The sequence below is a fragment of the Microtus oregoni genome, unplaced genomic scaffold, assembly GCF_018167655.1.
Source record: "Microtus oregoni isolate MIOR12 unplaced genomic scaffold, Mior012 000047F_ref0000412, whole genome shotgun sequence".
NCBI lineage: Eukaryota > Metazoa > Chordata > Mammalia > Rodentia > Cricetidae > Microtus > Microtus oregoni.
This window is the reverse complement of record NW_024543221.1, coordinates 8,794,597-8,819,771: the sequence shown is the minus strand read 5'-3', so window position 1 is coordinate 8,819,771 and position 25,175 is coordinate 8,794,597. Positions and strand designations below refer to the sequence as shown.

At 42.9% G+C, this 25,175-nt stretch overlaps 1 protein-coding gene across 2 annotated transcripts in view; it reads left to right on the top strand.

Annotated features, from left to right (window-relative positions):
- Positions 1–25,175, top strand: part of Mark1 (microtubule affinity regulating kinase 1) — a 109,362-nt gene extending 84,187 nt beyond the window's left edge. Inside the window, exons 11-18 of one of the 2 annotated variants that reach the window (XM_041635301.1) lie at positions 114–226; positions 2,538–2,691; positions 2,991–3,184; positions 7,842–7,942; positions 12,260–12,424; positions 14,432–14,683; positions 21,240–21,284; positions 23,157–25,175. In XM_041635301.1, coding sequence (XP_041491235.1) covers positions 114–226; positions 2,538–2,691; positions 2,991–3,184; positions 7,842–7,942; positions 12,260–12,424; positions 14,432–14,683; positions 21,240–21,284; positions 23,157–23,511 — 1,379 coding nt within the window. In that variant the 3' untranslated portion in view covers positions 23,512–25,175. Of the gene's footprint in view, positions 1–113; positions 227–2,537; positions 2,692–2,990; positions 3,185–7,841; positions 7,943–12,259; positions 12,425–14,428; positions 14,684–21,239; positions 21,285–23,156 lie in introns of both variants that reach the window. The other variant, XM_041635300.1, reaches the window with a different exon arrangement.

Here is a 25,175-nt window from a genome sequence, read left to right as displayed (position 1 = left end):
TTGAATATTTTAAGAACTAGTTTTTCCTAACATTATTGGCAGACCTATATTTTTGCTGATTGTTTATTAAATAGATACATTTTCAGAACCTTTTCTCTTTTCTTTTTTTCTAGACATTATGGTCACCATGGGTTTTGCACGAGATGAAATCAATGATGCCTTAGTAAGTCAGAAATACGATGAAGTCATGGCTACTTATATTCTTCTAGGTAGAAAACCACCCGAAGTAAGTTTTTTGTCTTTTTAAATTAATATAGATTAATTCTTGAATTAAATGGATAAAGATATGTTAGTAAATATATTTGTCTCTTTGTGGAACCAAAAATCACAAGAAGATCCTAGCAGTCTTATTAGAGATCACAAATCAAGGTGCTGAATTGTATACTGATGTCATTAGGCATGAGCAGGCCCACTGCCCTGCTTGGCCCTAGCAGCTCTTCCCAAAGTCCTCACTTTGAGCATGGTGTCCCGAGAGTGAATTGTGTAGTGCACACTGTGTGGCCAAAGGCAGTGTACAGTATGACAGGGTCCTAAGCAAAGAGAAGCATGTGTGTCTGCAGCGGCGTAGATACCTGATTCCCCAGAAGAAGGTGCCCCCTGGCGCTGGCCTTGTGTCAAGGGGCTCTTCTCATAGGCAGCAGAGGTCTATGTTAAGCAGACAGTGCAGAAAATGACTGTATGCAAGTGGTGGCCACGCAAGTAAATGATGCTTTGGAAAAGCAGCTATAGAAGGATGAACTGAAATAGGAACCGAGGCCAGATCATTGAAAGTTGAAATCTAGACATCTGTGGGAGGCATTCTGAAAGAAAAAGAAAAGGCTATAATTAATCATAATTAAATACCAGCTATGAACAAAATCATACATTCCAACTGAAGTTTATTGAAGCTGTCTCTGTCAGAAGCTATGCTGACACCATGAGGGTAAAGCCCGGAAGTCCTTCTGTCCAGGAGCCCTCGATGTAGATCTCAGCAGCATTATTGTTGGCCATGGGGCGTGCTGCACACACTCTGCGAGTGGATGAGAGCTGGCACCTGTAACGAGCTAGGGTGAAACCCACCATGGTGGTCCATGTGACATGCCAGTGGGAAGACGTAATGAGCCCTGATTTCTCACAGGTGCCTGCTGTCTAAGGTGGCGTGTCAGGAGGGCGCGTGGCTTGTGTAAGGTGGCGTGTCAGGAGGGCGCGTGGCTTGTGTAAGGTGGCGTGTCAGGAGGGCGCGTGGCTTGTGTAAGGTGGCGTGTCAGTAGGCACGTGGCTTTATCAGAAGGGCGGGTGGACTGAGAATCTAGCTCAGTGCAGGGTGGTGGGAGGACAGTCTTGTTGGATGGCACTTACAGGAGAGATGGGGTATAAAGATCTGGATTTGGAGCAAGGATTTGATTACAGTGTGGGAGTTGTTACCCTTATACAGCATGCACGTGCTAGGAACTGTTGTAACCATCACAGGCATTACCTTGTCTGAGCCCTTGGCGAGCCGACTGAGCAGGAAGAACAGCTGCTACATGGAGAGGGGTCTTCAAGGGGCACCGGAACCAGGGGCCATGCGCAGTATCAAGAGAGCTAGTGAAATCTTTAATAAATAAATAAATTAAAAAAAAAAGAGAGAGCAAGTGGGAATGGCCCAAATAGTTGTTTCTAGCCTCTTCCGACTGTTCCTACTTAGATTTCAAATGACCTCTGGGGACTTTAATTTTCTTTTTAATTCAAACACAAATTCCAGGCATCTATTAAAATCAAATATGAATTGTATTGGAAATAAATTGTATTGGAAGCTACCATGAATGGCAAATCAGGCTCACTGTCCCCATCAGAGCCACCAACTACGTCCTTCATTTTCTGTGAAATATGGACAAAAGTATTTAGCTCTTAGGGCCGTTGAACAGGTTTAGTACAGTAATCCTTGTTAGTACGGTAATCATTGACACACTTAGAATAGTGTTGGTGGATCACCTCTCCATGGCCCTGCTGCTGTAGCCAGCAGCATTCTTACTGCTTGACACCAACAGCCTGACTTCCCAGTGCAGTCCCAGGGTTGGCTCCGAACCTTACCAGCATCGTACAGCTTTCAAATTACAGAGAGAGGCTGTGTGTCAGCCCCAGCTTATCATGGTCAGCTACAGAGAAACCCTGTCTCAAAACACAAAAAACAAACAAAAAAAAAATAGATTTTAGATTGTCTCCTGTTTGAAACCCAGTGATGTCCTCAACCTTGGTTTTTTTCCAATCTGGAGCGTGCAGGTTAATATCACGTTTGTAGCAATGATTAAACAAAGTAACATGTAAACACCTAAAAACTGTCTGCTGTGCAGTTACCATGCAGTGCTTTGTGGCTCTTACTTGTTTTAGCTAAGCTGAGGAGTCGAGCACAGTAGCAGATTACATCAGTGTGAGTGTTCTAATACCCAGCTTCCTCCCTTCCTTCTTGCCAGTTTAAAGTCTGTTTTTTAGTTTCAATTGCTCCTTACAGAGCTTCAAATCATTCTATGTATGCAAACACTTTGCTGTTTTAAAATCTGGGTGATCGTTCTTCTCAGTTTGAAGGTGGTGAGTCACTGTCCAGTGGAAACCTGTGTCAGCGATCCCGGCCGAGCAGTGACCTGAACAACAGCACTCTTCAGTCCCCGGCTCACCTGAAGGTCCAGCGAAGCATCTCAGCCAACCAGAAGCAGCGCCGCTTCAGTGACCATGGTGGGAGAGCAAATCTAAGAATGAGAGACAGGCTAGCTGTGTGTGTGTGTGTGTGTGTGTGTGTGTGTGTGTGTGGTGTGTCTTACCCAATACACACTTCCCTTTCCTTCCGTTCTTAGCCCTTCTCACAGACTTTCACCGTGAGACAATCAGTAGGATCTCTATTGTGGAGACCCAAACTGATTTGTGTAAACAATCTCATCTTAGTTGAGAGTGTAAAGCAACAAACGCAGAGACTTTTTTTGTGGGAAGTCTATCCGTGGCTTCACAGCTAACTTTGCTATTCCTACACATTGCAGCTGGTCCCTCCATTCCCCCCGCTGTGTCATACACCAAAAGGCCTCAGGCCAACAGTGTGGAAAGTGAACAGAAGGAGGACTGGGACAAAGACACAGCCCGAAGACTTGGCAGCACCATGGTGGGATCCAAGAGCGAAGTGACAGCCAGCCCCCTGGTGGGTCCAGACAGGAAAAAGTCTTCTGCTGGCCCGAGTGTGAGTCAGAGCTCTCCTGTACCACAGCTTCATCTTATGTGGCACTGGGATTCTGTAAAAGCTTTGTCTTTTGTCTTCTTAAATGTTTCAAAATGAATCATAATTTAAAGACCATGAAAAGGGGCCCAAGCTTCTCATGAATGTAACTGAACAAAATAGTGCAGAGAATTCTTTGTTGTTGTTGTTTTAAGACATTTTCCTCAGTAGCCCAAGCTAGCCTGGAGCTCACAGCAGCAGTAGTCCTCTGACTTCAGACTCTTGATGGTGGGATTCTAAGCATGAGGCCCTGCAACCAGCTAAAATTCTAAAATCTGTAGCCTCACTTCAGAATGGAACATTAAACCCCTGCTGCTTGTTCTGCTTTTGAGATATTTACCTGATGATACATTGGTGCATTTAATCTTACATTTACTCGTAAACTGCTCTTTGAGGGCAGACTCATTAATAACTTGTCCACTTATGTCCCATGAAGTCTCTTAAAATGCCACCCTCTAGAAATTAATATTGGGATCTAGAAGAGATCCAGTACTGTCCTGGAAGGAGCAGGACATAGAGACAGAATGAAAACAGAGATGGAAGGGTGAGAATAAAGTGGGCAGCATCTAGATAATAGTGTTCTGAGGCCATACAGGGAGTATTTGAAGGAATGATAACAGTAAAAAGAGAAGGCCCAGGATGGCAAACAGAAGCCAGAAGAAAATGTGCTCCTGGGCTTGCTAAAGCAGATTGTGTAGATGCTCAGAAAACAAGGTGAGACATCTTTAAAGATTTTAGAGGGAGAAGTGATGACCATAAAAGGAGCAAAGTTAGATTGCTTTCAGATTGTTCATCAGTAGTGTGGATGCCAGAAGATGCAATGGTATTTTTAAACTTTCAGGGGTAAAAGGAAAGCATTTTAGGTCTAGAATTTTATATCTAGCCAAACTGTCACTCAAATATAAAAATACAATAATATTCTTAGGCATAAAATATGTCAGCTATTTGACTGCACAGTGACGATTTAAAAACACTGTACTAAAGAAAGTATTCTTACAGAAAGAGAAAGAATATAACATGTTGATATAAAATATACAAGAGTTAAGTGTACTCAGGTAACTTAGTAAGGGCCAGTGAAATGGCTTATTGGGTAAGGGCGCTTGTCACCATGTCTGACAAGCTTGAGCTTCATTCAGGACCCCAGAGTGGGAGGAGAAAAAGTTTCCTCTGACTTTTACATGTAAGTGCACAGACACACATGCACACATGTTCACATACTGAAAATTCTGAGTAATATCCAGGGCAGAGATTAGAACATAAACACAGGAGTGAGGACAGGGCAGAGATTAGAACAGAAACACGGGAGTAAGGACAGGGCAGAGATTAGAACAGAAACACGGGAGTAAGGAAGAGGCAGAGATTAGAACATAAACACAGGAGTAAGGAAGAGGCAGAGATTAGAACAGAAACACAGGAGTAAGGAAGAGGCAGAGATTAGAACAGAAACACGGGAGTAAGGACAGGGCAGAGATTAGAACAGAAACACGGGAGTAAGGACAGGGAGGAGATTAGAACAGAAACACAGGAGTAAGGAAGAGGCAGAGATTAGAACATAAACACGGGAGTAAGGACAGGGCGGAGATTAGAACAGAAACATGCAAGTAAGGCGGGGCGGAGATTAGAATAGAAACATGGGAGTAAGGACAGGACGGAGATTAGAACATAAATATATACCTTGCTGGGCAGATGATGAGAATAAGGTTAAGAAATTAATATTGGTGAGCGGACATGATTCAGGAACATAAATAAGGGTGAACAACATGAATGAAATAGAATCAACTCTAATCAGCAGAGGGAAAAGAACCATTTATTTAGTGTATTGTGGGTCACTTTAGGTAGAAAATCTGCAGTGATATGCCAAAAGCAAAGCCAGCACACCTTCATCACAAGTAGGTTGTCTGATGCCACTGTTCTGTGTGGTTATTGAGACCATGCTTTTTTCAAATATGTCATTAGCTCAGCACTTCCTAGTCTAAGAAGTGAATATTTCTTAGTGGTATATAAGTGGTGGTATATTAAATCTGGAGGGATGGCTCAGTGATCAAGAGCACTTGCTCTTACAGAGGGCCAGGCTTGGTTCCCAAGACCCACATGGTAGCTCACAACTACAGCTCCAGGTGATCCAGCACCCTCCTCTGGCCTCCATGTGATGCACTTACTTACATGCAGGCAAAACGCTCACACAGAAAAGTAAAGAATGGTGGTATAGCTGCTTCCTCTCCTCTACCTGATCTACTTGGAAAGGATAAAAAGGCATATATTTTTCAGTATTTCCCTGTGAGCTGGAGGACTGTTTCAAAAGTCAGCACTCCATGTAGCAGTAAAAGTGCACTGTTCCTGTGTCTTCCACCACTCTCCACATTAGCCTATGGTCCACTCAGATTGGACCTTCTCTGCATGGCCAATTTAGCTTTCTCCCTCCGTGTCTGCCCTTATGTGCAACTGCATCATAATCCCATTACTACAAATCGTGCAAGTCCTGTGTCCCTAGGGGAATTCCCTGTGGTAGCTACTCCGTATCTCCCCAGCCTGCCCATAGCTGTGTCCTGCTCAGTTCTGAGCCAGGTGCTGCCATGTTTGTACACTGTCTCCCCATGCTCACAGTCCTCTGTGTATTGACACAGGAGCTTCCTCAGAATCTGTAATGCTGAGGTGAACGGTGAGTGCTCGGGCTTTATTGATTAACTTCTAAAAGGCATTAAGTTAGATTAATTATACTACATTATTTAACATTTTAAACAATCATAAACCAAAAGATTCTGTCAAAACTTATAGTCTCCCCTTTGCTATCTATTCCTTTTCATCCTGAACTTATGAAATAACTCATTCTAATTGCTTGGGGTGGGTTCTTCTGTAGGTTCTTCTTTTGCTGGAGAGAACAAAAGTGGGCATAGCATAGCTATTTCATCTTTCCATGACAGTTAGGGCAATTCTGCATGTAGCAAGCTTTTTCGTTGCTCACAAAAAAGAACATGGAAATTTATTATTAATTACTAAACCTTGGCCCTTAGCTTAGGCTTGTTCTCTACTAGCTCTTATAACTTAAATTAACCGTTTCTATTAACCTACATTCTGCCACGTGCCTTACCTTGCTTGGCACTGCCCATCCTTCTTCCTTCATGTCTCGCTAGCAACTCTGACTTTCTTCTTCCCAGAGACCTCTCTGTTCCTGGAAGTCTGGCCTAACCTCTACCTCCCTAGCTCTTGGCCATTCAGCTCTTTATTACACCAATCACAGCAATACATATTCACAGAGTGTACAAATATTCCACAACTGTATTTGGTTTTTAAGGTTGTGCAGGTTCCTTCTAGATGGGAGCATGAAAATCTTTGTAAAAGATGCATGGTTTTAATTGCTACCTATTGACACATATGTGCATTCTTTTCTTTCTTTTTGGGTGATGTGCATTCTTCTATGATTCTGTTCCTTCTTTTTTTTTTAAGATTTATTATCTTTATTCGTGTGTGTGTGTGTGTGTGTGTGTGTGTGTGTGTGTGTGTGGTTGCTGCATGTATGCAGCCATCCTCAGAGGCCTAAAGAGGTCATTGAATTCCCCAGAGCTGGAGCACAGGAAGTTGTGAGCTTCTGAGATGGAGGCTAGGAGACTGCTGAGATATCTCTCCAGCATACTGAAAGATCTTTAAAACTGTACTTATATAAAGTTGCTTGTATGATTTTCCCCTTCTGCATCTGAGTTTGAGGAAATACCTATTAAATTTCTAGTGCTCATACTAAACAAATGTTAAATTAACTGTGTAATTTAAAGAATTATAGAAGCTAGAATAGGTAGGAAGATATTTTCCAGTGGAGTAGAGATGGAAGAGTGTTTTATCCCTTTTGAGTCACTCCTTCTGGGCTTGGGGTGGCCCAGCTAATAAAGTGCTTGCCTAGCATGTTCAAGACCCAGGGTCGGAGTCCCAGCACTACAAACAACAACAAAATGGAAACACGAGACACAGACAATCACCCCTGTCCTTTTTATTGCTGGTAACAAATAGTGTTTGGCGGGCATGATGGTGTAGGGTCTTTGTGTGATTAGGAGGCTAGCTCATCTTTCTACCCCTTTTTTGCTATTTTTTTCTCTTGTTTACATGTGGCCTGTCTTCTAACTCAAACAGGGGACTATGGGCAGTGTCTTCTGTTGCACTCCTCAGCCCCCCATCAACACTCAGCAGGCAGGCACTGACCTGGAGAGAGGTGAAGCTGATGAGTAGGCAAAGAGTAGCACAGGCTTCTGGAGGAACTGCCACCTTCACTGCCCTGTCCATACTGAGACTGAGGGCAGATTCACTCTCTGCTCTGCCCCTTCTCAGCCAGGCACTCCCTGAGAGAATGGAACCTGCTTCTCATGCTTCCCAATGCCATTGTCTGCCTCTGTGGAACTATAAACTAAAACAGTAGTGGCTGTGGTCTCATGGGGTTTGTTTGTTTTGTCTTTTGCTGTTTTGATTTTCTTTTGATTCACTTGTCATTTCTAAAATCTAAATATGAGAAAGAAGAAAAATAGATCTTGCTTATGTGAGTCTACTCAATTAAAAATTATGCTTTGAAATTTTTTTGATAATTTGATTTCACACTAATATAGTTAAGATTTTTAAATTGATTTTCTTCTTTATAAAGAACAACGTATATTCTGGAGGGAGCATGGCAAGAAGGAACACGTATGTGTGTGAAAGGACCACAGACCGGTACACAGCGCTGCAGAATGGAAGAGACAGCAGGTGAGCACTGAGCCCAAAGGTGGTGTATGTCATTGCTGCACATAGCCATGCTGAAATGTTTGTCGGTGTGTGGGTCACAGGGAAGGAATGCAGAGTGGTATAACCATACCTGTTTCCAATGGAGTGTGTCCCTGCATAGCAGGACAGAAGGGTGGAAGTGTATTTAGGGAGTAAGAAGTAACTTCCAAGTTTCTGAACGAAATATGGAACGGAATATTTCTCAGTACTAAAGTGCATGTACAATCATAGTCTGACAAGTCTGGGTCTTCTCTCCATGTGTACCCTGCTCTGACTTCCCTCTGCCCCTTACCCTTCAACCAATTCTTCTTATTTTATTATATAATCACATTTTCTTCCTTTTTATTGTTTTTATTCAGCTATATATTTTTCTCCACTCCTCTCCCTTTCTCCTCCTGCCCTTCTACCCTCTCCCATGGTCCCCGTGCTCCCAGTTTACTCAGGAGATCTTGTCTTTTTCTACTTCCCATGTAGATTAGATTTATATTTGTCTCTCTTAGGGTCCTCTTTGTTGTCTAGATTCTCTGTGGTTGTGAATTGTAGGCTAGTTTTTCTTTGTTTTATATCTAAAAGCCACATATGAGTGAGCACATATTATATTTGACTTTCTGGGACTGGGTTACCACACTCAATATGTTTTCTAGATCCATCCATTTGCCTGCAAATTTCAAGACGTCATTATTCCTCCCCCCAGCCCCCACCTGCTGCTGTGAAGTGCTCCATTGTGTAAAAGTACCATAGCTTCTTTATCCATTCGTTGGTCAAGGTGCATTTAGGTTGTTTCCAGGTTCTGACTATGACAAATAATTCTGCTATGAACGTAACTGAGCACATATCCTTGTGGTATGATTGAGCATCCTTTGGGTTTATATCCAAAAGTGGTATTGCTGGATCTTGAGAAAGGTTACTTCCTAATTTTCTGAGAAATCGCTATACTGATATCCAAAGGGGCTGTGCCAGTTTTCACTCCCATAGCAATGCAGGAGTGTTCCCTTTACCCCATATCCTCTCCAGCATAAGAAATCATCAGTATTTTTTATGTTGGCCTTTTTTTGTTTTTTTTTGCGGGGGGGGTTGTTTTGTTTTGTTTTGTTTTTCAAGACAGGAAAACACTGTAGCTATTGAACCTATCCTGTAACTAGCTTTTGTAGACCAGGCTGGCATCGAACTCACAGAGATCCTCCTGCCTCTGCCTGCTGAGTGATGGGATTAAAGGCGTGCGCCACCACGGCCCAGCAATGTTATCTATTCTTACAGGTGTTAAGATGGAATCTCAGAGTTGTTTTGATTTGCATTTCTCTGGTGGCTAAGGATGTTAAGTATTTCCTTAAGTGTCTTTCGGCCATTTTAGATTCCTCTGTTGAGAGTTTTCTGTTTAGGTCTGTATTCCATTTTTTATTGGATTATTTGTTCTTTTGATGACCAATTTTTTGGATATTAGTCTTCTGTCTGATGTGGAGTTGGTGAAGATCTTTTCCCATTCTGTAGACAGCCTTTTTGTCTTGTTGACCGTGTCCTTTGCTTTACAGAAGCTTTTCCGTTTCAGGGGGTCCCATTTATTAATTGTTTCTCTCAGTGTCTGTGCTACTGGGGTTATATTTAGGAAGGAGTCTTCTGTGCCAATGCATTCAAGTGTACTTTCTACTTTCTCTTCTATGAGGTTCAGTGTGGTTGATTTTATGTTGAGGTCTTTAATCCTTTTGGACTTTAGTTTTATGCATGGTGATAGATATGGGTCTATTTTCATTCTTCTACATGTTGCTAACCAGTTATGAAAGCACCATTTGTTGAATTTGCTTTCTTTTTTCCATTTGATATTTTTTGCTTCTTTGTCAAAAATCAAGTGTTCGAACGTGTGTGGATTAATATCTGGGTCTTCGATTCAGTTCTATTGGTCCTCCTGTCTGTTCTTATGCCAATACCAGTCTGTTTTCAGTACTGTAGCTCTGTAGTAGAGTTTGAAGTTAGGGATTGTGATGCCTCCAGAAGTTCCTTAATGTACAGGATTGTTTGGGCTATGAAGTTGTTTTCCATATGAAGTTGACTATTATTCTTTCAAGGTCTGTGAAGAATTTTGCTGGGATTTTCATGGGCATTGCATTGAATCTGTAAATTGCTTTTGGTAAGATTGCCATTTTTACTATGTTAGTTCTACCTACACGAGAGCATGGGAGAACATTTTTTGGTGTCTTCTTCAATTTCTTTCTTCAAAGATTTAAAGTTCTTGTCATACAAGTCTTCCACTTGTTTGGTTAGAGTTACTCCAAGATATTTTATGCTATTTGTGGCTGTTGTAAAGAGTGATGTTTCTCTGATTTCTTTCTCAGCCCATTTATCATCTATATAAAGGAGGGCTATTGATTTTTTTTTTTTATTTTTTCGAGACAGGGTTTCTCCGTAGCTTTTGGTTCCTGTCCTGGAACTAACTCTTGTAGACCAGGCTGGCCTCGAACTCACAGAGATCCGCCTGCCTCTGCCTCCCGAGTGCTGGGATTAAAGGCGTGCGCCACCACCGCCCGGCGGGCTATTGATTTTTTTTGAGTTAATCTTGTATCCTGCTACATTAATGAAGGTGTTTATGAGTTGTAGACTCATAAAAATACCTTTTTTATGGAGTCACATATAAACTATTATAATCAGTAAACAGTGAGAGTTTGACTTCTTTTCCTATTTGTATTCCTTTGATCTCATTTTGTTGTCTTATTGCTCTGGCTAGAACTCAAGAACTATATTGAATAGATATGGAAAGAGTGGACAACCTTGTCTAGTTCCTAATTTTAGTGGGATCACTTGAGTTTCTCTCCATTTAGTTTGATCTTGGCTGTTGGTTTGCTGTAAGTTGCCTTTATTATATTTAGGTATGTTCCTTGTATCCTGCTCTTTCCAAGACCTTTATCATGAAAGGATGTTGTATTTCATCAAAAGCTTTTTCAGCATCTAATGAGATGATCATGTGGTTTTTATTTTTCAGTTTGTTTATATGGTGAATTAACTGACATTAACAGATTTTTGTATGTTGAACCATCCCTACATTTCTGGGATGAAGCTGACTTGATCATAGTGGATGTGTTCTTGGATTTGATTTGTCAGTGTTTTATTGAGTATTTTGCATCAATGTTTATGAGTGAGATTGGTCTGTAATTCTCTTTCTTAGTAATGTCTTTGTGTGGTTTGGTTATCAGGGTAATTGTAGCCTCATAAAAAGAGTTTGGCAATGTTCCTTCTTTTTCTATTGTCTGGAACAACTTGATGAGTATTGGTATTAGTTCTTCTTTGAAAATCATGTAGAATTCTTTTTTGATGACTGTTTCTATTTCTTTAGCAATTATAGGTTTATTTAATTTGCTTATCTGATCTTGATTTAAATTAATCAACTCTTTTTATGCTCAAATAATAAAGGCTTCCTTTTCATCCTCTAAAGAATGTAGAACCACAAACTTCTTATTGGAGTTTTTTTAAGATTTGTTATGTGTACAGTATTCTGTATTGCATGTATGCCGGCAGGCCAGAAGAGGGCACCAAATCTCATTACAGATGATTGTGAGCCCCTATATGGTTGCTGGGAATTGAACTCAGGACCTTTGGAACAGGCAGTGCTCTTAACCACTGAGCCATCTCTCCAGCCCATTATTGAGCTTTATTGTAGTTGGATGAACTACTCATGGTAGCTCAAAGGTGGAAGCATCTGTTGTGATGAAATTCTGTTCTCAGCAGAGGGACAGTCTGACCTCACATGGCTCTCTTTTCTGTTGTAGGCTATGAGAAAGCACACAAGGAAACTGTGGCTTCCTGGTATTCTTTAGGCTTGGTGTTGAAGTTGATTTCCAATTATTAATTGTGTCTTCTGTACCAAATGCTGATCTGTAGCTGCTTGACACCCATACTGGCCAGCCTGTTCTTAGACAGTGAACTGATAGGAGCTACAGGAGGTGCTGGCTACAGAAACAGCAGTTTTCATATAACTAGGAGTTCTCAGAGCTTAAGTGATATAGGAAGATTCACAGCAACACAGTGCACAGAACTAATCTTAGAATTGAATGTAAAATGTCTCCAGCAATAATCGTCTCGTCTGTAGCTGACACACATCCATACATATGCCTGCCTTCTCAGACACATGCATACAGAACACACGTCTAAGCACTTTTCAATGGACGTACCTTAAATGGGGAATTGATTTGTTAATGAGTAAGAATGTGTTCATTTCTTTTAAGTGTTTCAGTCATGAAAGTGTCAATCAGTTGAGACTCAGGAAATCCCTTCCTTGGGTTTTAGTGACTGTACCTTTTCTTTCATGTCAAGCCTTACAGAGATGTCCGCCAGCAGCTTGTCATCTGCAGGTTCCACAGCAGCTTCTGCTGGCGCCTCAGCACGGCCCCGCCACCAGAAGTCCATGTCGACCTCCGGCCACCCCATTAAAGTCACACTGCCAACCATTAAAGATGGCTCCGAAGCGTACCGGCCTGGGTGAGTCCTCTCGCTTCTCATTCTCTGTGGTCACTGTCTCCTCTAGAGTGGTCGGAAAAGACACAGTGTCAGGAAATGTTGGTTGGGTATACACTTACTGTGTGCTGTAGAAGTTATCTGAAATTACTTGAAATCATTTTTAAGAAGAATATTCTTAACAGATTGTGTTTGTAATCTGTCATAAAGCATTGCTGCCTGGTTTATCATTTAAGTAAGCTGAGTGAGTGGCTAGAGAAGCATCAGCAGGTGGTAACGGTGATTACCGCCAAGCCCAGTGACCTCGATTCTATCCCTGGAATCCACGCGGTGAACGGAGAGAGCCAACTGGACGTTGTCCTCTGACCTCCACACATGTGCTGTGGCAGGAGTGCACATGTACACATGCACACAAATAAGCTTTTAAAAAAAGATCAGGCGGTGGTGGCACACACCTTTAGCCCCAGCACTCGGGAGGCAGAGACAGGTGTGAGTTTGAGGCCAACCTGGTTTATAGAGTGGGTTCCAGAACAGCCAGGGCTACCTGGGGAAACCCTGTCTGCGGTTGGGGGGGGGGGGGGGGGGGGGAGAATGAGATGCACAAAAGCCAGATGTGATGGCGCACACCTTTAATCCCAGCACTTGGAAGGCAAAAGCAGGTGGATCTTTGTGAGTTTGAGGCCAGCTTGGTCTCGAAAGCAAGCCAGGGGCTACACAGAGAGACACTATCTGGAAACCCTTGCCAAAGAAAAGACACATAACCAACCCAACTAGGCGCTGTGGCCTTGGGTCCTAGCAGCTGCTGTATCAGGGGAGTGGCTGCTTGGGTATAAAATTCAGTTCACATTTGGAGTTTTGCCTCTTGTAGGACTGGAACTCGAGTATCTGAGTATGCTGGCACTCTAGTAATTAGGTTTTGATAGCACCACATGCATTGAATCCTCCAGGGTCTAAAGTGGAAACATGGTAATATTATAAAAAGGCTTTTTGACAAAGAATAAAGTTTGTTCTACAGGTTACTGAGCCACCAACGTACATTGGTAATGTTCAAATTGAGGAACCCTTACTGAAATTCCTAGGCCCAGGAACCATTGGGTTTGGGACATTTTCCAGTTCTGCAATATTCACATGTCCATAATGAGATGGTTGGAATAGAACATGAATTTAGATATGGAGTTCACTTAGATTCTTGGCATATCTTACATGTATAGCCTAAAGATATTTCATAGTGTTTTCAGTGGACTTCACATGATCCACATGTGGATCACACATGGAATTTTTATGTGTAGTGTCATAGAAGTGCTCAAAAAATTTTTGAATTTTGAAGCATTTGAAATTTCAGACCATGCAGATTACATGTAAAAAACACATATGCAGCACCCAGATTGGGCATTCCGGATTCTGACAGTATTTGTCTTCATGTCAGTAATTTCTTAATCTTTAATCACCATATTTTACAAGAAGTGTATTATTTTTAAACTTCCCTCCCCTCCTTGTATAATGAGATGGAAAATTAATTGTCCCATGCTCCTCATTTCTTTTTTTTTTTTTTTTTTTTTGGTTTTTCGAGACAGGGTTTCTCTGTGGTTTTGGAGCCTGTCCTGAAACTAGCTCTTGTAGACCAGGCTGGTCTCGAACTCACAGAGATCCGCCTGCCTCTGCCTCCCGAGTGCTGGGATTAAAGACGTGCGCCACCACCGCCCGGCCTTTTTTTTTTTTTTTTTTTTTTTTTTTTTTTTTTTTTTGGTTTTTCGAGACAGGGTTTCTCTGTGGCTTTGGAGCCTGTCCTGGAACTAGCTCTTGTAGACCAGGTTGGTCTCGAACTCACAGAGAATCGCCTGCCTCTGCCTCCTGAGTGCTGGGGTTATAGGCGTGTGCCACCACCGCCCGGCTCACATGCTCCTCATTTTTAATGCAAACAGAAATCACTGGACCAACAGAAGGACTCGCACTTTCCCCCTCCCCAGTGTTTAGCCCGAGTGAAAGTGCCCGTCATTATTCTGAATAATGTATCTTCATTTCTCCCAGCAGTGCAACCCAGAGAGCTCCTGCTGCTTCCCCATCTGCTCACAGTATTAGTGCCGCCACCCCAGACAGGACCCGCTTCCCCCGAGGGAGCTCCAGCCGAAGCACCTTCCATGGGGAGCAGCTTCGAGAGAGGCGCAGTGCGGCTTACAATGGGCCGCCTGCCTCCCCGTCCCATGAAGCGGGTGCCCTTGCACACGCCAGAAGGGGAACGTCCACCGGGATAATAAGCAAAATCACTTCCAAGTTCGTCCGCAGGTCAGTACCACACAGTTGGGTTTCAAACCTTAAATCCTCAAATCCATCAGTGATCTTATGCAGTTTGGGCAGGGATGCGGAGTGACACCTTGTGAGAAAAAGAGTGGACCTACAGTCCACTCACAGTCTGTGCCAGGAGTCAGAGGATGTGTGGGCAACTGTTCTCAGGGTGCTGGGGGGATGGTCAGTAACCAGGGCAGTGGACTGAGCAGTGAGATGGCTGTGAGCCCCTGGTTCTTACAGTGTCTTTCAAGGTTGGGCTTCTTTCCTCTCTAGACTGGTTTTTCCTGCCTCACAAACCAGCTTCTCCTTCCAAGGTCTCCTTGCCTTTCCCATCACCTCTAAACATCAGCGTGCAGGGGACAGCCTCGGGACTGCTCTCTGCCAATTTTCTGACTCCCCTTGGTTATCTCCTCATGATGTGGCTATAGATGGCCTCTCATTTTGACAGCCTCAGTCTTGACTCCAGATCGCCCAGAGCCTCATTCCCATAGATCAAGTTGCCCGAAGCTCCACATCTCTGCATCGTGTTTCAGCCTCCAAGCCCCACTCTCTCCTGTTCTTTCCATTTTAGAAGTGGTAGCTCCATCCTCCAGTTGCCTCAAATTTGCCTTTGATTCCTTTCCACATTTGCAAATGGCTCTTCTCAGTACAGTCTTTCCTGCCACTGCCTCAAAGTCAAAACCACTGTCAATCTTCACTCCTACCTGGTCTCCTTCATCCATAAATATATATATATATATATATATATATATATATATATATAGAGAGAGAGAGAGAGAGAGAGAGAGAGAGAGAGAGTCAGTATAATTCTGATTAAGTTACTTCCTGATTTAAAACACCCATTAGGACTAAGGGCATGCACAAAACCTTCCGTTTGACCCACAGACTGCAAAAAAAGAAAAAGAAAAGACATAGGAAAGGAGGGCGTAATTAGCTTTTGTCTTGCTGAGACTATAGGTATAGGCACATATAAGCCTATGCCTGCTCCTCCTATCTGACCTCCTGCTTCCGTTCTTCCCACCCAGAGGTATCTCTACACACTGCTAGGAGTTTGTCCTTACATTCATTCTCCTTGCAATCCTGCCTTGCTTGCTGCTGCTCCTACACCAGGCTTGAGTGAAGTAGTAAGGGCAGCGGCGGGGCTGCGTCCCCAGCACCCCGGCCGCCTGCTCGGCTAGCTTATGCCCCGAAATAATTACACGGACACTGTATTCCTCCGAACACTGCCTGGCCCATTCTCTTCTAGGCTAATTCTCACATATTAATTTAGCCCATTTCTAATCATCTGTGTGTAGCACCCCAAGGTGCACTTACCGAGAAGATTCTAGCCTATGTCCATCCTGGGTCGGAGCTTCATCCCGGGAGCGGGGCATGGCGTCTCTCTCTGAGGCGTCTGCTCCCGAGAGAGCTGTGGAGTCTCTGAGCTCACTTCCTCTTCCTCCCAGTATCCTGTTCTGTTTACTCCTCCCACCTATCCTCTAACCAATAAAATGGGCCAGGGCAGTGCCTTTATTAGCCAATGACCTTCCTCCATCATTTCCCCTTTTTCGGTTTAAACAAAAAAAAAAAGCTTTAACCTTAACATAGCAAAATTACATATAACAAAACAGTTATCAAGTAAAAGTTACAATAATCTTTATCATAACTAAGGAAAACTATAACTATAACTAACTATTCTTAACTCCATCAAAGACTCCAGAAAGATACAATACTACCTAAGCAAACAAGAAAAAAAGCAACTTTTAAAACTCTAGAAATGACAGAGACATCTCGCTGCCTGGACAGTCACCCAAAGTTCCTCTGTACCGTTGGGGCATCCATCTTCAGCCTTTAGGCCCATGGTATCCAGCAGACATTTCGATAAAGCAGGAAAATTCAAAGTCAATTCAGTCACTATCTGTTGTGTCCTGCAGAATGTCTCGCAGACTCTTTCATGAATCAGGAACCCCGAAAGATCATCTCACCTTAGGCAAGTTCAGTAGTCCTCTCTCTGCGGGTTCTCTGTGTCCAGTTTATGCAATAGTCCAGGCAAGAGCAGTTTCTTGCCCAAATGGCTATCCAACTCCATAAGGTGCCTCTTCGATGCCCATCTTCCTCTTGAAGTACATTGGTGCTGCCAGGAGCAGAGTGTCTCATTGTCATGAAAATTCCTAAGTTATTAAAACATTAAATGTCCTATTCTGTAATCTTTGAAAGACATGAAGAATGTCTATCTAAAATATATCTCTATATATCTAGAAAATCTAACTAACATGACTACAAGCTTTACTATTATCGATGATTATCCATTAACAACCTATATATATTACATTTTTAAATGAACTACACAATCACAACACCTTAATCAATATCAGAAATACATATACATATAACAAAATTGACCTTAAATCTCTATCAATAAAGCAAAATCTATACTAATGCAAATTATTCATACCTATATCATATCCCCCTTTAAATGTAAAAGAACATTTATAAACCATATTTGGGAACATGGGCGCAGTTTTTTCTCTCCAAACTGCTTCCTGCTGAATGGGGGCGTCGTTAATTAGGTCTTTCATGGTATAACCTGTGTGCTAGTTTCATCTCAGTTGGCAGTTGAGCGAAGCAATTTTCTGAAGATGTTCACAGCAACCCTTCAGGAGGGCGTGGTCCATCATACCAAATTGGAATAGAAGAAGTGAACAGCGTCTCATCCTCTGTGAAAACAAAATAAGAAACTCTTTTCCAAAGTATCATATCCTTAGATACAAATTCTGAAATCATACCCTCATGATATCCGTTCTGGTTCCACTTGGCAGCCCATATAATGAAATGTCTCTCTGTACTTAGCTCCTTCACAGTCAAAAATTTTAAAGAAAACACAATGTACATAATCCAGACTCTCTGTGAATTTTCCATTTTTATGTGGCTTATTTTTCTTTATTTCTTTTAATCTCTTAACTATCTCTACTCTGTCTCTTTAAAGACTTTACTTTTACTTTTTTAAACCATTAACTTTATTCTCTATATTCTTTTTCTTCTCTCTCCCAAGCCTACGTACATTCATCCACAGTGTGACTCATTTAGTGGTCTGAATCTGTCCTATTGTGAATCTGCAATTTTTTACTATCCAGGGGCACTTTTGATTTGCGCCTTTAAATCACTAGGCGCTTTAGAATCTAAGCTGTGACATTCCTAGGTTAACTTTTTGCTTTTTGAGCGTATATCTTTGACCTGGAATATCTCTGTAGACCAGGCTGTCTTTGAACTCTCAGAGATCCGCCTGTCTCTGCCTCTCAGGCAGTGGGATTAAAGGTGTTTGCTACTACACCTTGAACTCACAGAGATCTGTTTTTCTCTGCCTTCTAGGCACTGGGATTAAAGGCGTGTGCTACCACACACAACAACTCCCTTCCTTTTTTTTTTTAACTTTAAGAACTTTAAATTTTAGTCTGCATATATTTTTAACACACTGTAAACCATTTAAAATTTTTCTTTGTCTTTGAATCTCTCTCTACTTTATATCTCTCTTTTTCTGACCACATGAGTCTTTAATTTACCAAGCAATATCAGTAGGATTAAAGGCGTGGCTTTGCCAGCTAGATCCAGTCCATTCCTTAGCTTTCCAGCCTCATGGCGGATATACAGGCTGTAGCCATGTTTACTGCAACAACTGTATGGCATTTCAAGGTCCCTGCCAGCAAGTGAGCTACAACAGACAACACTCAAGTCCTCTCTCGGTAGCCTGCCCTCCTGCCTCAAACAGTCAGAGTTTGCCCTGGCAGGATGGCCCAGAAAGCCGGCATTTTTAAACGGCACAGCTTTTTTCCTGTTACGGCTGAAAACTGATAAGCATGTGTTCAGCTTTTTGTCAACACCATTTAAGTGTTTCGTGGCAGGACCTCTTAATGAGCTGCAGGCTTTGCAGCTAAAGCTGAGTCAGGAAGCCTCTCTTAGATGAGGTGCTTGCTTGCCTCTAGTAAGCAGAGTAGAACTGAGAAAATGCTGCTACCAAGAAACCAGGCACAATGCTTTCATTTTGTTCTAGAATTACTTCCCAAGCTGTCTCAGGCTTTATGTGGAAGCAGTTGTCCACGTGGGCGCCATATGAAGTAGTAAGGGCAGCGGCGGGGCTGCGTCCCCAGCACCCCGGCCGCCTGCTCGGCTAGCTTATGCCCCGAAATAATTACACGGACACTGTATTCCTCCGAACACTGCCTGGCCCATTCTCTTCTAGGCTAATTCTCACATATTAATTTAGCCCATTTCTAATCATCTGTGTGTAGCACCCCAAGGTGCACTTACCGAGAAGATTCTAGCCTATGTCCATCCTGGGTCGGAGCTTCATCCCGGGAGCGGGGCATGGCGTCTCTCTCTGAGGCGTCTGCTCCCGAGAGAGCTGTGGAGTCTCTGAGCTCACTTCCTCTTCCTCCCAGTATCCTGTTCTGTTTACTCCTCCCACCTATCCTCTAACCAATAAAATGGGCCAGGGCAGTGCCTTTATTAGCCAATGACCTTCCTCCATCACTTGAGGGCTTCCCAAGTGGAAGGGAATGGCCTGTGTGCTCAGTTAAGTGTAAATTGCTGTATATACAGTATTTGCTTTTGTATTGCAGAGCCATGCTAAGCTGCATGAACTGTTGCAACCAGCTGTGCTTTTGTGTCCTATCCACCTCCCATCAGGTCACTTAGAACCAATTCCTTGGGCTGCCCCATCCCGGGAAGGCTAGACCAACATGTGACTGGATTGAGTAAGGAAGATCCCATTCTGGATGCTTAGAGCTTACCAGCAGTGCACCCTGTGAACAGGACAGAAAAGTCAAACACTTGTCCCTTTTGGGTACGGGTGTTTCATCTTCCAGTGGGGTCAACATTGTAATTCTGTTGCTGCAGTAGAGAGCACTGCCCATCTGTGCAGTGGATGGGAGCAAGTGAACTGGCTCAGACACGTGTCTACTTCAGTTTGTGAGAGCGAAATAACTTTTACAGACGGCACTGAGTGTTTAATATCCCGCCTAGTGAAATAGCAATTATTATAAAAACAGAAATTTAAGAAACCCCATTTGAGAATGCAAATAAATTTATTATTCTTTTCAGTTCTGAAAAAACAATGTCCTTTGCACAGTATGTCTATGGAAAGGGGCCTGTAGTTAGAGCCCTGCAGACCTGGGAGGCTGTAACGTTTAGTGCCTGGATTGAGCTTGCCTGCCGTGCAGCAGCTCTGTACTGAGGGGTGGAGAGAGGAGGGCAGTGCTGACTTTAACCCTGCTGTGCACACTTTATATAAAAATATAAATGTGGAAAGGCTAAAACATTTAAAAAAAAAACTAAGTGTTCCAGATGCTAATTTTCCTAGCTTCTCAAAGGTTTTGTTCTATCACAAGCTACCTCTTAGATTTGCATATTAGGTTATAATTTGACTCGGTTTCAATCACCTTTGAAATATCAGTAGAGTTAGAATTTTGGAAGACTTTAAAAATATTAGTCACCTTCAATACAAAGACAGTTAGCAATTTTTTTGGTTTTGTTTCACAGATTTAGATCTAAGTGAGATTATTGTTCTGTTCATTGTTCAGTCTGTTTTAGACTTACCTTTGTGGATAGGCTGCTGAAGACTGTGCGTGGGTTCTTGGCATAATTTCTGAAATAAATTCATGGTCTACTTCAGAATTAGTATTTATTGTTAGAAAACCATTTTGGGATCACCTTCTTTCATTTTTTTTGAAAAGATTTGTTTATGTGTATGCATGTTTTGTCTGCATGCATGCATACCAGAAGAGGGCATCAGATTCCATAGGACCGCAGTTATAGATGGTTGTGAGCCACCATGTGAGTGCTGAGAATTGAACCCATGTCCTCTGGAAGAACAGACAGTACTCTTAACTGCTGAGCCATCTCTGCAGCCCCAGGCTCATTTTCTTAATCAATTCAATCAATCCGTTTCCCCACCCCTACGTGTGTGTGTGTCCCAGAAGATGGTGCTGTGTCTCTTGTCATCTGGTCACTCTCTACCTCATTTCTTGAGACAAAGTTCTCTTTCTAAACCTGGGGCTTGCTATTTGGGCTAGCATAGCTGGCCACCAGGCCCTCAGGACACCCCTAGAAGACGTGCCCCAAGTCAGGTCCTCACGCTTGCACAGAAAAGATTTAACCTACTGGTCAGTCTCCTAACCACAGCCTTAGGTGCTCAGCCTCCAAACTATGTTTAACTGCAAGGTTAGCACATTTGTTCAACTGAGCAACAACCTCTACAAGTGAAGTCTAGTATTGCTATTGAGAGTTATTAAAACTTACTTAACCTTACATTATGCTAAACTAAGCCAAAAGATAAATTATTAAGTTATAGTCCTGACTCTGGGTTGGAAGATTGTGTTTAAAGAACAGCTAAGTTTTCATCTAATACCCCATCTACAGTATCTAGTGGACGCTCGAGAAGTGGCAACAGCACATGCTGGGGTAAAATGTGAAGAAGGATTCACACCTGGGACTAATGAGGACGCTTTTATTTATGGGTTTTCTTGATCTCCTATTGCTTTTAAAATTGTTAAATCTCCACCTTCTCTTTATTTTTGAGGGATCCATGTGAAGGCGAAGCCAGCGGCAGAACCGACACAGCCAGGTGAGCTACAGGTGCTGGGTGCTCCCACACCTGGTGACCAGGGCAGGGTGGTAATTTGATTGCGTCTGCACTTTGATCTCTATATTCAAAGAATAGTAGGCTTTCCTAATGTCATCTAGATCATCAACTTCAAGTTCAACTAACTTTGAATTGCCTAGTTGGTAAAGAATTGGGCTTCCTGTCTGTGAGATGAGTGTCTGCTTCACCTGCTTCACCTGTGAAGCAGAGGGCTTCCTAGAGAATATGCACTGTTCTCCTTCTGTAATATGGGGTCACTAAGGTGAACACTGAGGTCACTAAGTGTGCAGAGGATTTCATCATAGTGATATATTTAGGTAAATATTCGATCTTGGAACCACATCGTAAAACTCTACACTGACATGCTTTCTGGGTTTTTCCCAGAAAAAAGTAGAGAAGACAGTGAAGTAAATACTTTCCTTGTCCATTGGTAGTCTTTGGCATGCATTTCCGTGTCTGTTTAGTAGTCTTTGGCTTTTATTTCCGTGTCTGTTTCGTGGTCTTTGGCATGTATCTCTGTAACTTACTCTCTATTTTCTCAAGATTACAGTTTTTAGCACTTTGGAGGTTCAGGTTTCTGGGAGGAAAGGAACTGCCTTTTTATATTCCTTTTTATATTTTATAATATTTTATATCTTACATATATAAATGTATATGTATGTATTTATAGGAAAGGCATAAATGTCTTTCAAAGATAGAATTTCACAAATGAGGGAGGGATGTTTATACGCAAAACTGCAATGTATGTGTATTTGGATGATGGTTTAATATATTTAATACAAGGCACTTTGAGTCATGGAAGTCCATTAACTCTGCCCTCGTATGGTTACTTGAGATGGTTTTGTGGTTCTATTTGTGCAATACCTACACACCAAAACTCAATGTTGGTCATCTCTTGTGCTCAGCATAGTTCTGGGTGCCTGGGCTGTCAGAAATGAAGCAGGCAGATGGCCTGGATCTTATGATACAGGAGAGGTCAAGAGATAGTGTATTCGGACGGCTTGAATGAGAAAGAAAGTAGAATAAGAAGGGGTGGCCATGCAAGAGCAGGAGTCTGGGTGATCAGGGACTCTGGAGAAAACAAGCAAAGATTGGGGGGAAAGAAAGGAAGTTGTCCGTGTAGAAAGAGGGCAGCCTTGCCTATGCAGGAGCTTGGAGAGGAGCGCATAGGCCTGTGGTCAGGGACAACATGGAAGCCAGCATGTCCCCATGGGAGAGAGCAGAGAGGGAAGTGATAGAAAAGGGGTGGAGGCCACAGGCTGCCTTCTCAGCCAGTTTGCACATGCCTTTAGAGAAACGGGACAGAGCAGAGCACGCATGCTGTGAGAGGTCCTGACAGTGGCGGTGTCCCTCCCAACTGTCCGTTGGAAACCGCTTTCCCTCTGGAGTCATTGCATTGCTCCTACACAAGAAGGGCAGAAAAGGGGGAAATGTTTATATTCTAATACTGTGTTTTATCAGGAGAATCCTAGTGGTGGCTGCTGTGTGTATCTTTGTACAGGGGTATGTATGCATGTGAATAGGTGTGTGCATATGGGGAGGACATGTCTGTGTTTGTGGTATGTGTATGTACAGAAAATGAAGAATATTGAAAAAACTATTAAGTTTTCACTTTCGACTGCAAATTCCTTCCCAGGAACAAATGCACCTGAGAAAGTTTGCTGCTTTAGACTGAAGATGCTAAATGCCAAAGTGCATGGTGCCCTGGGCCTGTTTGCAAGCAGCGTGGTAGCATGCAACTCTGGTCCCTCTGAGGGCAGACTGCAGACTGGAAAGTTCAGCATTTTATGCTTGCAATTTCTTTGCCGAGCAGAACTTTTGTTTTAACTTTTCCCCTTTGCCCTCTTCTTCTAGAAGTACATCCGGGGAGCCGAAAGAAAGAGACAAGGAAGAGGGCAAAGACTCCAAGCCGCGTTCTTTGCGGTTCACATGGAGCATGAAGACCACAAGCTCAATGGACCCCAATGACATGATGAGAGAGATCCGGAAAGTGTTAGATGCCAACAACTGTGACTACGAACAGAAAGAACGGTTCTTGCTCTTCTGTGTCCATGGCGACGCCAGGCAGGACAGCCTCGTGCAGTGGGAGATGGAAGTCTGCAAGTTACCTCGGCTCTCGCTGAATGGGGTCCGCTTCAAGCGGATCTCAGGGACCTCCATTGCCTTTAAGAACATTGCATCCAAAATAGCAAACGAGCTTAAGCTCTGAAGCTGTGTGAGCTTCAGGATCAGGGAAGATGCCCCACAGCTGAGGTGCAGGTTGTGAGTGCACAGGTTCCTGTGTAGAATCTGTCCTTAACGCAATAGGGTTATACATAGTCATGAACTGTAAAATTAAAGTCCGTATGAGCTATAATAAGACTCTGTAGCTTAAAAAGTAGGTTCACATGTACAGGTAAGTATATTGTGTATTTCTGTTCATCCTCTGTTCATAGAGTTGTATAATAAAATATGATTGCTTTAAAACCTGTATCCTTGTCTGGGTCTCCAGAAATGTATGTTTAATGCTTTGAGGTGGAAGTGGTTTCCCCTGTTATTTACGTTCTGGTGGGTTTTTTAAATTCTTACCTCCATCATGCTATTTTAAAAATTGTGTCCAGAATTAAAAGTGCACAGAAATAGTCTTTAAAATTGTAGCATGGACTTTATAAAATTATTTTAAAATCATCTTTAATTTAAACCAGAAGTTGACAGTGGTCGGTGTCACTCTGTCTCTCAGCCTGTGTCAGACAAGATGTGGCCAGCGGACACAACATGTTCACAGTGTCCGCACCTAGACTTGTAAACACAGTGAAAAGAAAGCCACAGCTTTGCCTCGAGCTAACTCAGAAGTGCCGGAATCAAATCTTTATCAAGTTTGTTTTGCCCTTTGTTTTCTGACCTGCTAATCAGCAGCAGGTAGTGAAAGAATGCATACATGGTGGTTTGCCGGGCTGCTGTGAAGTAAACCAGCACTTGGGTTTGCTGCATTCGGTATGTGCAGGGTAACTGGGCCACCAGAGTGCTGGGGCGTCTCATAGCACAAGCTCCTCCGGACAGTGTTGATGAAGGCGTTGGCTAAGATATGCTGCTGCCTCAGGAACTGACTGGCGTTGGGAGCATTTGCCCCAGGGTCTTCCCAGCCTCCCTCCTCCCGTGCCACTGTAGTGTCTGCAAGTGCTCAGACCCAAGAGCTAGGTGTGCTCTCCACATTCATTTATGAATTTATGCTTGCCCGGGGGTCACTTTGCTCCCTCAGAACCCATCTGTTTTTGATATTTTGCCCAGGTTACCAAGTTTCTTCCACATCACTCTACCCGTAATACGCAGCTCTGTAACTGGCCATTTACCTTCTCTTCTTTCATAATTAGTGTTGTGCGTGGCGTAAAGCCACTAGTAATGGTACCTTTTTAATGCTCACTTTTGTACTGAAAAGCCTTGGAGGTTGACTGTGCAATGTTATTTAATGTTGTGATTTACTGTAATATCAGCATATGGGCCCCATCCGCACACTCCTGAGAAACAGATGATGTTCTCAAAGCTCACCAATGGAAAGCAAGCCAGTGCTGTGATCAGTGCTGTCGTGGGAAACTGAGTGGGAGCTGCCCGTGTAGGCAATGGGCTGTACCGCCTAGCTTCCTGAAGAAGGTGGTCTTATCTTCTGTACCGTCCTGTGATGTAGCTTTCTTCTTGACTGTTCTAAATGGTGTGTTTTCTTGCCTTAGGGAAGGACGATGTTTGGGAGGGGAAAAAGCAACAAGAGAGAAACTGTGTAGCCCCTTTTTAATCTGGTGTTCATTTGAAACCTTCGATGCAGATCCGCATTCACTCACTGGTGCACACGGAAACCTTACTTGAAAAGATCTCATAATAAAGCGTTTGTCTTTTGCTCTT